The following is a 13804-nucleotide window of genomic DNA, read 5'->3' as shown; positions in this document are numbered from 1 at the left end:
TATATATACATATATATATAAATGTATTTTTAAGAAGTGTCTGGACAGTAATTCATTCATATGAACCTTTTCTTTTCCCTGTGGGTTTCTCAGAGGTTTTAATGTGCAGGGTTAAAAAGTTCAACCATTGGGCTATTTTAGTGACTCGATAGCTATATTTCCTAAAGAATTTCATATTTCTATTTTTAAAAGCATGAGTCTTTGCTTGCCAAGCATCAGAGCAGATGAACTGATTTAACTCAGATTTTCCCAGCAGGCATGGAAAGTTAAAATCTTAAGTCATTTTTCAGGTTGTTAAGGCAACTGTGCTCTAGGGAGATCTGGAAATCAGGGGATCTCCTTATACTATCTAGCTTTGGGACTTTGACCAAATCACTTAAGCTCTATGAGCCTCACGTTTCTCAGGTATAAAATATAGAAAGGGGAAATAATGCTGCCTAGCAGATAGAAGGATAAATTTTGTAATTTACTTAGCCTTGGGTTCTAATGTGATGTCTCACACATATTAATGCCCCCAGACAAATCTCAGAGTCTCTAAAGTACAAGTGAGATTCCAGTCTATAACAGTGGAGGAATTTCTCATACCTACCAAGAATTTCCCCATACCAAATGAAGTCACAGACCTGGACCCCCCCCCCCAAAAGTAGGAGTAGAGATAAGTGATCACTAAGATTCTTTCCAGATCTAAAATTCTGTGATTCTAGAAATTTTTTATATAGATAAGACCTCTTAAAATGGAGTAGATAATGTAAGATTGGGCATAGGCTTTAGTGATTGTATTGAATATTGCCAGCCTTTCAGATAACTATAGTCAAGTGGAAAGACTCCTCTAGTGAACTAGAATAATTGAACTGGAAGGGACCTCAGAAATCATCTAGTTCAACTTCTTTGTTTTACAGATGAGCAAACTGAGCACCAGAGAGTTTAGCTGAACTGCCCATTGTCACATAGGTAGTAAAGGACAGTGGTGGGATTTGAACCCAGATCTCATCTGACTTTGAAGTCCATTGCTGATTTAAAGCACTTGTGTAAAGTGTTTTGGAAAGCCTAAAGCTATTGATCAGCTGTTACTGTTATTATTTTTGTTGTTTAGAGGAGGATGTGAATGAGATGGAAGTTGTAGGTTTGATTTCCTATCTTCCTTCTCACTGTTGGCCAAAGAACAACCCTCCAATAGTTGTTCAGCTCTGTGTATCATTGACCAGATAATAGTAGTTCAGTGAAAATCCCTTGGCTGGGCAGACCAATTGTTCCTCCTGGAAAAATGCTACAAAACTCATTGCCCAATAGCTGGGAGGTCAGTAGTCCCATGTTTCTAATGATTCTCATTAAATGTAAAATAGCATAGAAGATTTTTCACCTGTCTAAAGATTTATGGTTACCTTTATAGCATTCATATCTTTGAATAGAATAAATAAAATAAATTTGAATAGAATAAATATTCCATATAGTATATATGAAATAAAAAATTTGGAGTCCTCCCCCCAAAATTTAGTAGTCCTCGTCATACTTAGTAATATCATCATTTTGGCATTCCTAAAGAAATATCATGCTGTTAAGTCATAATTTCCAGTTTCACTTAAATTCTTAGTTTCACAGAGTATAATTTGTTTTACTCTAATGATCTGGCCAGTATTGTTTTGTATGGTTGCTGTTGAAAAAGAAAACAATGGAAAAAAATCCCTGTAAGGCCAAGGGTGAAGTAGCATAGACAAAGGACTCACAGGAAAAGCTTGTGATAGAGATAGAGAAGGAAGAAAACTCTTAAGGGAGGCCAGATATAATGACTGACCCATAATTGATTTTAACTTAGAAGTTGATGAGCCATTAATCTTGAAGCTTAATAGTCTTGAGACCCAAATCTTAGTGCCAGAAGTAGGCAGCAAAGGAGCAAATCCCCAAAATGAACCACAGAAGAACCAACTAGAAGGAAAGAGTGGATAGAGCAGCTATTAAAAGAGGGTGAGTGTGAGATCTGATGTATAAAAGTAAAGAACAAAATAGAAAGGAATGATTGAGGGGGGGAAATGATTCCCTTCTTGAGTGGATCATAATCAATATTTAATTGTACCAACTTTGTTGTCTTATCTCCATCTCTCCTTTCCCTCTCCCCAACCCCAGTGTGACTGACATGAGGGATAGAAGAATTAGGTAGGGGTATGTTTTTATTTTTATTTTTTAAATTTTATTTTATTATCATGCAAAATACATTTCCATATTGGTCATTGTTGTAAGAGCACACTCATACAATACCACAAGGGGATATGTTTTTAAAATACTACCAGTGAAATCCTAGTAGGGGGAAAAGTTTACTTCCTTCACCAGAATATTATCCAATACAAGTAAAGTGGAAATCTATGGTGATATATGTATAACCCAGGGGAATTACTTGTCAACTTCTGGAGTGGGGAGGGGAAAGGAGATGGAGGAATTACAAGAATCATGTAACCATGGGAAAATTTTTTTTTCAATTTAATTAAATTAAACAAAAAAAATGTAATCTATGGGTGTTCTGGTGGAGATTTTAAATCATTGGAGTCACAGTGAGGGAAATATACTAGTCACAGTATGAAAAGAAAGAACATGGATATAGGGGGATATTTTTGGTTGATGGGTCTTGGGCTGAGTATAGGATCATAAATTTAGAGCTGGAGGGAGACCTAAGAGATCATCTAGACTCCCTTTCTTATTTTACATTTGAGCAGAACTGCTGGCTAATCAAGTAGAGATATTGGGGGAAGGATTTGGAACAGAACCTTTGTCAGGTCACCTTTTCCCTCTGTGAATAATTGACCTTTTTTGTTATTGTTTTTCTTGTATCAGGTTTCGAAGGGAACACTTGTGAGCGGAATATTGATGACTGTCCAAACCACAATTGTCAGAATGGGGGTGTTTGTGTGGATGGGGTCAATACTTACAACTGTCGCTGCCCTCCACAATGGACAGGTAAGTAGAATGTGCCTTAGGTGTGCTGAGACCAGAAAGACATTGGAAATGGGAACAAAAATGTTTCTAATGAGACTACTGAGTCATATATGAACCGCAGCACTTTACACTGAGAGGCTAAAAAGCTATTTTGTGTTCTGTTTGTGAAACCCTCTCAATTCTTACTTATTCAGCTCTTTTCCTTAGGGCACACTTCCATATCTCATTCTCAACATGTTGATCTGTTCTCAGCTGCCGCGAAATGGTTCAAATAATACTTTTCAGCAGACACTGATCTTTTTTTTTTTTTAACTGAACACTTTTCCTTTTACTAAACACTATGGGGCAGGAGGATGCTAATATATATATATATTAAGGATGTAATCTCTTCCCTCCAACAGCTTATTGTCTTGTTTGAAAAATAGACATACACACATTTAATTGAATAAACATTTATGGACCAGATAACAAGAGAGCTTCAAATTGCCTACGTGAATTATACAAACAGTAATTTTTTGTAGGATTTCAGAGCTTGATCTAGCAATCAAGAAAAATTTATTAAGCTATATTCTAGGCACTGACATAAATGCAACAAATATGGAATAGTTTTTGCCCTCAAGGAGCTCATGTTCCTTTGTGGGAGAGACTTAAGGCAAGGAGACCACTGCATTAAATCAGAAAACAAGGGACAAAGGTCTGAAATAAATGGCTCAACTATGGGGAAGGGGGTGGAGGTGAGCCATGTTGGAAAAGTTCAGATTTTGCAACTTGATTGGGTGTGTAGGATGAGGGAGAATAAGGAGTTTTCAGGCTCTTGGTGAGTTTTCAAACCTGGGAAACCAGAAGGATTATGGTGCCTTCAGCAGAAACAGGGATGTTTGGAAGAGGGCTGGGGGAAATAGAATGAATTCTGTTGCTGGAAGGTGGACATTATTTTACTTCTTTCCATCCTAATTGCTATGAGCTAGCATTTATTTAACATTTTAGGGTTTGCAAAGCACTTTAGAAAATGTTACCTCCTTTGATCCTCACAACAACCCTGGAGGTTAGGTGCTGTTTTCATCCCAATTTTACAGATGAAGATACTGAGGCAGACACTGATTTAATGTCCACATGGCTTTCTGCTCCTGATCTGGATGGCACCAACCACCTCTGTGGCTTATACGCAGTTGATACTTCAGAGAGAATTTTGTAGAATGAACTGAACTGACCTAATTGGGAGCCTTGTTCTGTTTCTTTTGTCTCTCAGGGGAAGAGATGTGAGGTTGGGGCTCAATATGGTCTAGCTGCTAGTTATTTTTGGAGATTAAATATTTTTACCTTAACTTTTTGACTTCAACTTGGGCAATTAAGGAACAAGCCCTCTTAAAGGTTATAATTTAAGTGTTGATGCATATGTTAAAAGTAAAAATCAAAGAAAATTTCTAGTGGGAGAGAGAGAGAGATAAAACACCATAGTATCAGTGATTGTAATATCTTTCCTATACTCTTCTCTCCCCCACTTCCAAAAGAAGACTTGTGTTAAATTCTAACCATAGTAATTTGATTTTCCTCTGAAGGCTCTCTGAGTCACGATAGTTCCTCATCCCTGTCTAATTATTTCCAACTATCTTATAGTGGGAAGGATAATGGGGATAAGTATGATGTAAGAATTGGAAGATATCAATAAAAACCTTAAAAAAAGCCAACAACAAACTGCCCAGTAGCTTTCCTGGAAGGGCATTCATTTCTGCTTGTCAGCTCCAAATTCTACTCTTATTAATACTTTCTCACCAGGCTTCCCTGGGGGTGGACTTCCCCTAGAATTCTTCCTGATGTCCTTAGTATGTGAACCAGCTTCTAAATTGTTCTATGCCATTTCCCTTTCATTCTAGTCTCTTACTATTGCCATGGTAGATTTTCAGAAGCCAAGATTTCTTCTTTTTTTTTTTCAAAATTAAAAAAATAGAGTTTATGATGGTGAGCAGAAGCAGGAGAGCAGAATTTCAACACCACCATTGCAAAGGACTACAACATGGATGCATGCAATGGTCAGTCACCACTCCAGACAACCAAAGCTGATGAAACATGCCCCATTCACTACAGTGCATCTCCATTGGTGGAAAGGTGGTGGACTCTATGTGAGATACAAACAATACAAGAGAGATAGCTTTGACTACTCGTTTGTTATAAGGGAGGGCTTTTCCTGAGCTTACGTATAATCCAAACAATCCAACGAAAAGTTTATGATGACAAAATAACTGGAAATAACACAAATGCAATGAATGGGAGAAATGGTTTAATATATTGTGATATTTGAATGTAATGGAGTACATTCTTTTATTGAAATGACAAATATTGAAAATGGAAAGAAAATAAGGGAAGTATATAAAGAAATGAAAAGAGAAGGAAAAAACCCTAAAGGAGGGCTTTATTTGAGAGAGAAGGAATGAGAGCAAAGGCCACTGAAGGGAGATAGTGATAGTGATCAGAAAAAACAGGGAAAATAGAAAAGAGCATAAATGCAACATTTTAAAAAATATACAGAAAAGAGCCAAAGGAAGGGGACACAGACAAGGATGGCAGTGTTGGTGCTGCTATGGTAAATATGATGTGTGTAGTTTAAAACTATTTGATAGGGTCATGCTTTCCTAGGCAAAAAAAAAAAAAAAGCTTTTGAGAAGTAATGTGACTGTTGATAATTAGAGAGGTTTGATGGTTGTTTTATAATCTCTCTGTGGTATTGAGGAGCATAAGATACTTGTTAAGGACCTGATTATATCCTAATCTCTTCCATGCCCTGTGGGAGAATGGAGCTGTGTGGTACGATGCCCGTGGAGATTAAATAGCTTTATAATTTCTCTGCTGACTTCTTTTTTTACACCAATTTCCTGCTCTGATATTTGTTAGGAAGGCCAAAGCAGGTCTCTCCCAACCTCGTGATGTTTTACCAAAATATCTGTCCAGGGCGTTGATTATGGAAAAACATTCCACATTTCAAGGCTTTCCTCTCCATTTTGGGAATATCTTTTAGGGCAAGAGAAAGAGTGTAAAGATGATGACTTTGTGATTGGGAGGCATGTCCAGCACTTGTCTCTCACCTGCTTCTGCTAAAGGGATCTCTAGTCTCCTAGTAACTATCTCATCAAACCACACTTTTTTTTTCTAGCCAACATTTAATAAAAATGCCCTTTGTGTGCTTTTGCACTGGGGTAGGGGCTCCCAGATTATTTTTACTTCTTTACACCTATTTCATTTCCAGTAAACTGCCATTTACCAACCTCCCAAAGAAGTTTTGGGGGGGCTCATAGACAGCTAGGCTAATTTATATATTTTCCTTTCTGAAGGGAAGAAATATAAAGGAATGGTCGGGCTAGGAATATAGCGGAGAAGTTTCTGCTCTTCAGAAAGTTTCATTATTACCTTTTATTTGATAAAAGATGTGGAGCTTTGGTTTTGATTTAATTCCTTTATTGTAAAATTTCTGAATAACAACCTGAAGTGGTAGCTCTCTCTGTGTAAGGGATGCTGGGTCTCATTGAAAGGACTCTAAACTTTAACTAAAAAACTTGATAATTGTAATATTTAGTACTTTATGATCCATATGTGTGTTTTTAATAAGCCAGGGCTTTGCAAAAGCAAACAAATATAGTGTTATGGAAAAGTAAACCAAATGTAGCTTAAAGGTTTACTTTTTATTTGGTTAGTTCATTTTTAGTTAGGACCTTTAGGGCAATCTTATCCCAACCTTGTGATATTTTATCCCTTTGCACAGAATTCCCTTCCTTTTTCCATAATGAAATTTTTTTGCAGAAAGAAGCATCTGGCCTGACTTTGGTCAGAGAAATCAGCAGTAGAAGAGACTATAATTATTATAGTGATTTAAAATTTGAAAAACATTTTACATACATTCTCACTGAATCTTCATGACAGCATTGTGAGATATTTGCTTTTTTTATTTTAAACCCTTAACTTCTGTGTATTGACTTATAGGTGGAAGCTTGGTAAGGGTAGGCAATGGGGGTCAAGTGACTTGCCCAGGGTCACACAGCTGGGAAGTGTCTGAGGCCGGATTTGAACCTGTCTCTAGGCCTGGCTATCAATCCACTGAGCTACCCAGCTGCCCCGAGATATTTGCTTTTGTTAGTTCCATTTCAAAGATGAGGAAACCAAGGCAAAGTGACTTGCTTAGGGTATAACTATTAGGTATCTAAAGTAGGATTTGAATCTAGGTTTTTCTGACTCCTAAACCTAGCATTCAGTCTCCTATGTTAGATTACTTATGTAAATCAGCAGCCAGGTGGTCAATTCCTGGAGTCAGGGAGACTTGTTTAAAACCAGCCTCAGATATTTACTAGCTGTGTGACCCTGGACGAGTCACTTAATCACAGTTTCCATTTTCCCAATTGCGAAATTGTGATCCTGACAGCATGCACATGCTAGGTTTGTTGTGCAGATAAAATAAGATAATTGCAAACTTTAAAAAAAGTTAAAAAAAAGTAAAGCACTCTATCAATGCAAGCTACCATCATCATTATCATTCTTACAACATCATCGTCATCATCATCATCATTATTATTATTATTATTAGCTATTAAGCAGAGAAGGAGGGGCTAGTGTAATAGGTTGACCAGGAGGGGGCTAGTATGATCTCTAACTACCTTTGTGGAAAAGAATGAATGGGGGTATATATTATTAGAGAAACTTAGCATTACTTCAACTCACTGAAGATTTGGGACCCTGCAACTTACTTATCGAAAAGACCTTGATGGAGATAGTGTTGTTTGCCTCTGTCTGAGTCCATTTTCTGCATTTTATATGATGGACCTTTCAGAACCCGAAGGTCCAAACAACTTGACCTTTTACTAAAACCATATTTCAGTACTCTCAGAAGCAGTTCTCAAGGCAGTTAAAAAGCAGTGTAGGAAAATAAAAAACAAATAAAAAGCACTGAAATGACGAGGCCTGGGGTCTCATGTGCTATTCAGCAAAATCCTAAAAACTACTTTTTTAAAATTTTCCCTTTGCCCACAGTTAGGTCCCAGGTTAATTCACTTTAGGGCAAAGTTAACCCAGACTGTCCCAGGGCTTAGACCCAGCTGGCATTCCAGGAATGGGGAAGGTAGAAAAAGAAAGATTAACACACACTTTCCCATCAATATCTATCAATATCCTGACTCACAACAGCATCATATGTATGGATAGGAAGCATGTTAATTTATATCATGCACTAGAGTCAAAATGATCTGAAATTATTCCCTGGCTCTGCCACAGTTTTGTTCACTGTTTAATCCTGGAGGAATCTCTTCTCTACCATTTTTCTCAAAATCCTTATTTCCTAATTTGTGGCCTGAACCAGTATCTTATTGGGGTAATGGGAGGATAAATTCCATTCAATTCTATTTATTAAATTCCTATTACCTTCTAGATCCTGGTGGGGGATATAAAGATGGAGCAAGACATAATTTCACCCTAAGTTTAGCACACAGCCTTGGTGCATGAGAAGCAGTAATAAATATTCATTGTTGATGAGGGTGACGTTGAGAATGGAAACCACTTGTTGGTTATGCTAGAGTGGGGATTCCTTCATGTTTGGGTTTGACAAGGTGCTAGCAGAGGTCCCTCCCAATTCTCAAATTCTGTGATTCTTTGAGAGGTAGAGCAAAACCATCATGGAGGAAAGAAATTAAAAAAAAATTCCCATAGGAGGTAGCTCTTAGCTGAGAGTTGGATGAATATAAGGATTCTGATAATACTTGCCATATTGATGTATCAACATCTACTTTGCCACTGAACCCTAAAGAGGATGGGATTTTTCCATTTGATTTTCAACTGAAATCATCCATAAGGGTTGTCTCTCCTATTAAAATGTGAGTTCCTTAAGAGCAGGGATTGTCTTCCTTCTCTCTTTGCCTTAGCACAGAGCTTTTTACCTATAGTTAATTCTAAATAAATGCGTTATTCTTTCACTCATACTGATACAAATCAAAGATTAATTATAAATGTTAGTATTTCGGTATTTATGTATGCCAGTTCTCTGATCTTGGATAACAGATTGTGTAGGTTTCCTTAAATACACAAAGGACAGCTCTATACAGGTTCAAAAGAAGGGAAAATGTCACCCTTGGCAGGTGAAGGAGGTGCAGCCTGATGCATGCACTCAAGTGGCATTCTCTAGATTTCTGCATTTGAAGTCTGGGGTGTGACCTAGGACTGCAGCATTACAAAGCACCATTTGTAGCACAACCACAGCATTCTGACAGTTATGCCTCTTTTCTCTGTCTCTTTATTCTCATTGCTGCTGCCTTAGTGAAGGTCCTCATTACTGCTCACCTGGATTGCTTCAGCAGCCTCTGGGTTGGGCTCCAAAGCCTGGCAGTCAAACCCCTCCATAAGCCAGTGTTGTCCAGCTTTTCTGGCTTTTATCTCACATCATGTCCCTTCACGTACTCTAAATTTCAACCAGACTGGCCCCTTTAATGTCCTTTACCTTCTCTCAATGATTCATTCTCTGTCTCTTTCTCCTCTTTCTCTCTCCCTTTTCTCTCTCTCCCTTTCCTCTTTTTTTCTCTCCTCTCTCTCTCTCCATTCTCTCTCTTCCCTCTTTCTCTCTCTCCTCCCCCTTTCTCTCTCCTTTCTCTCCCCTTTCCCTCTCTTTTCTCTTCTCTTCCCCATTTCTCTCCTCTTCTTCCCCCCTCTCTCTTTTTCCACCCCACTATGACAAATTTCCCAATATTATACCCTATGCTTTGAATGGTCACTTTCCTTCTCTTTACCTATAAGAGATCCCACCTATCCTTTTAAAGCCCTGCTCAGATATTGCCACCTCCATGGAGCTTTGCCTGAGCTCTTCCCCCCTCAACCCAACAGTAATGATCTCTTTTTCAGACTTCTTATGGCTTTCTGTCATATCCATCCTTCACTTATCCATTATTTTGTCCTTTGTGAGTTACTGGTGTAGGTGTATTGCCCTCTTAGACCACGAGCTCCATGATGGCAAGCACTTTCTCTTATCTGAAGTTGGTGTCTTTCCTTTAAGTGCCTTTACAATGCTCTGGCCACAGTTGACCGCTTGATCCTTCATACGTGAAAAGAATAATAATGACATCACTATATTGGGGTCAATGTACAGGAAGTGTGTCTGTGACTAATGAGATCAATACAAATTCAGAAGAATATACCACAAGTTGGGTGCAAATTAATGTGTCAGCTAGATGGAAGCATACTGGACATCCCCTTAAAGAAAGTAGAAATGAGATGGCTATGAAAATCCTAACCAGAGACATTCTTAGATCAATTTGGATCCCACTTTGAAAAATGTATTTTGACAGATTCTGAAGTATTTTTATGTACATTGGACCATTTACTAATGTTAATATACAATCACGCTATTTGAGTTAAGCATAAAAATATTTCTCTTCTTATGTAAAGAAAATGAAGTCGAGTAGCTTAAAACAGGAATGTCTAGAGAAAAGTTGACCAGCTTAGGTTCTGGTCCTTTAAACTTCAGTTGGCTCAAGGCTTCACTCACAAATCCCCCTCCTTGACTGCTTCTGAGTTCACTGGTCGGGCAGGCATGATTTATTATTTTGGGCTTGCTATGACTCTTTGAATGCAATTTCACTATGGTCCCAAAGTTGTGCTTTGGGGCTCTGTGCAGAAATGAACAGTGGACTTGAGGTGAATATAAGTCAATTCTAGCTGGTTGAACTTTTCTCCCAGCTCTCATTTATAGGATGATGAGCCTAAGGAGATTGTTAAAACTCCCAGGGCTGTCAGTTGCTCCAATTTCAGTAACTCTTTTTTGGCTTGAGAAAAATAGGCAGTTTACTGCCAGAGTTGGTCCATGAGCCCTTTGTGTCTGAGCTTTTGCACAGTGGTATTTTAGTTTTTTGAACCAGGTGTCCCTGATTCTGTCCAATTTTTAGCTGGTGACAGGCTGATCTGTAATGTGAGGCTTTTCCCATCACAGCTTTCAATTTCTATTTATTTATTTATTTTTAAGCAAAACTGTATGGAGATTGTTCCCCTTGGTTCAGCGTGGAAAGTATTTCATTATTTCTGGGAGCTCAAAAATGCCTTCATTTGTATTCTGGATGGAGAGAACAGGAAATGGCTCAAATTTCAGTTTCTACTCTGTCATGCTGATTATGAGTGCCTGATTACAAGCCTGTTCTCCATATTTATGTATTGCCTTCCTGGATCCCAGTTTTAGTTTCTTATCAGCCTTTATAAAAATCTTTCTGATTCCTCACTGTGACAGGGAGGTGAGCCCTCAGTTCTCAAAAACTGCCAGGAGAATGGAATCCCTGGCAGGACCTACCAGGATCTATTGCTTCAAGTATGGTCCCTATGATAGACAGTGTTTATTTGAAGACCAGTCTGGCTAAGTTAGGCAGCAAGAGACTCATTTAATATTTAGGTGAATATTTTTGTCTTTGGGGATTAGTAAATGTGCTCTATAGCTGTCTGTCCTGTGTAACTTGTTTCTACAGTAACGTTGACTGATTTCCTAAATTTTCATAGCCCCACTCTGTACTGAGAGAGGTAGAGACTCTTAATTCTTTCTCTACTTTTTAAAATAGTATTTAAGTTGGAATAAAGTACAACCCTCATTTAAATTAAACGATCACTAAAAGGAAACTAAATTCTGAGAAACTGTAGTAACCAGTCTTAGTGCTAGAAAACAGATCATCAAATAAACCCCTCTTTCCTCTTGGCAAAGAAGTGGAAACCCAGGTGCAGAAGGTTCCGTAATCTGTCCTATACAGTCACTTCATCAGTTGATTTTGCTTAAACTTTTTTCTTTGTTAAAAGAAAGAGTTCTGTGCTAAGGGGTGGAACCTTGGACTTTATCCAAAAATGACTATCATATAAAAACAAAAGGCATAAATAAAAGGGTTTGGCAGGGGGAAGGGGGTTGTTTGCTTGTTTTGTTTTTCTTCAAAGAGAAAGAATGGGTGTTGGTACAGAATATAGACAGATGGACTTGGTCAGTCAGGTTGGTTGTCTGCCCTACCCTGATGGGGCATGATTATTTAATTCACCTTTAGCCATGTTCTTCTACCTTTTCCTCTTTCATTTGGTGATATCAATCAGTAAACACTTATTTAGTGCCTCCTGTGTGCCAGGCACTGTGTAAAACACTGGGCTTAGAATAAATAAAAGACTGAAGACAATCCCTGCCCTCAAGGAGTTTACAATGAAATGTTTTGTCTCTGTGAGACAGTGATAATCAGCATGCTGTTTTGGTGTTCTGAAAATGGTCCTTAAAGATCCTGGATGTAAAAGGGAAAAACTTTGGACTTTCGAAATGTGACTGGGCACCCCTACTTTCACTTTTATGGGGTTAGTTTTCTCCATATGGTGATAATAATACTTCCTTTCTAATTTGGCTGGACTTTGTATATAGTTGGGTAACTTTAAAACTTTTGTCATTGGCTTCCATCCACCACTTAGAAAGAGATCTTTTCTAGACCATTGATCCAGCTCTATCTTTCTCATAATGTTCAGAGGATTATAGATTGAGAACTGGTAGGAGACCTTCTCAGATGCAATCTAATCCAACCCCACTTTCATTTTAGAAATGTAGAAACTGAGTCCCAGTGAGGATCAGTGATTTGTTAGAAGTCACATATCAGTAGTAACAGAGGTCAAACCTGAACCCAGGTTTTCTGAACATAGAGGGAGTGTTTTTCCCCCACTGCACCCCATATATTCTACTCTTGAGCCATATTCAATTTCTGAGTGTCCCCAAACATGTCCTGCATTTTCCTATGGCTTTGTTCATTCTTTTCCCAGTTTTCTAATTCCTTATGGAGATTGTCTTCCCAAGTGATTGCTTTTCCTTTGTTGTGGTGGTTGTTTTTTCCATACTCCTTTTCACTGGGATTCTCTCTACCTCCCTGCCTCTATACTGGCTATTTCCTTTCCTGGTATGTTCCCTTTCTTCTCCTCTTTCTTTTGTAATCCCCACCTCCCCCTATACAAGATCTCTCCTGATTGCTCTCTCCCCCAATTTTCTATGTATTGTATATATCTTATTTGTGTACATTTTCTTTTCTCTCCAACATAATTGAAGTTTCTTGGAAGAAGGGATTATGTTTGTTAGCATGGTGCCTGAAACATTGGTGCTTAATAAATGCTTATTGAATTGAATTAGCCACAGAGGACAGAACCAGAACCAGTAAGTGGAAATTATAAGGAGGCCAATTTTGACTTAGGAAGGAATTCCCCAAATTGAAATTTGGTTTAGAAAGGAATTCCCCAAATTTCTTAAAATGGAATAGATTGTCTTGGGGGATAGTGAGTTATTTAGTGAATAACTCCCAGTTCCTGGAGGTCTTCTCATAGACATCCCCCATGATTGTCTTTAGGGTTTTTTGTAGTTGGAGTTCTTGATTCAGGCTTCTGCTTGATTAGATGATCTTTGTGGTCTCCTCCAATAGTCTCTGATTCCCTAACAACTTCAGTCACCAGGATTACTCCTGAACTCCACCAGCATTTAATTTTCTATTCATTTGGCACCTATATTCTTCTTCATTTTTATTATCTTCAGGTGTATTTTCCTTTCTCCTAATGTATAATGTCAACTCCTTGGGAGTCATGAGAATAGTGACTATCTTATACACTCTTTCTATTTTTTAATGTGCTTTTCACTTACTAGACACTCAGAAAATAGGTGAGTAACATTGATCCAAGCTCTAGACTGTATTTTGCCTTGGCCATTTTTAAACCCCTTAAACTTTTATCCAAGGACTTAGTGGCACAAAACTCTCCACCACTGCTAGATGAGGCTTGTGGTGGCCACAGAAAATATAGTTTTTAATAAGCAAGTAGGATTTTCCTTTCCCTTTTTAAAACAGTAAATGGGAAGGGTGCTGAATAGACAGACCTATTC

General features: G+C 38.1%; 1 protein-coding gene across 1 annotated transcript in view; it reads left to right on the top strand.

Moving 5' to 3' along the window:
- Positions 1-13804, top strand: part of NOTCH2 (notch receptor 2) — a 173289-nt gene that overhangs the window by 96964 nt on the left and 62521 nt on the right. The window contains exon 5 of the mRNA XM_044672526.1: positions 2824-2946. Coding sequence (XP_044528461.1) covers positions 2824-2946 — 123 coding nt within the window. The remainder of the gene's footprint in view (positions 1-2823; positions 2947-13804) is intronic.

This window comes from Gracilinanus agilis, chromosome 4, assembly GCF_016433145.1.
Source record: "Gracilinanus agilis isolate LMUSP501 chromosome 4, AgileGrace, whole genome shotgun sequence".
Taxonomy (NCBI): domain Eukaryota; kingdom Metazoa; phylum Chordata; class Mammalia; order Didelphimorphia; family Didelphidae; genus Gracilinanus; species Gracilinanus agilis.
Note: the sequence above shows the minus strand (reverse complement) of the source record. Positions and strands in the feature narration are given on the sequence as shown.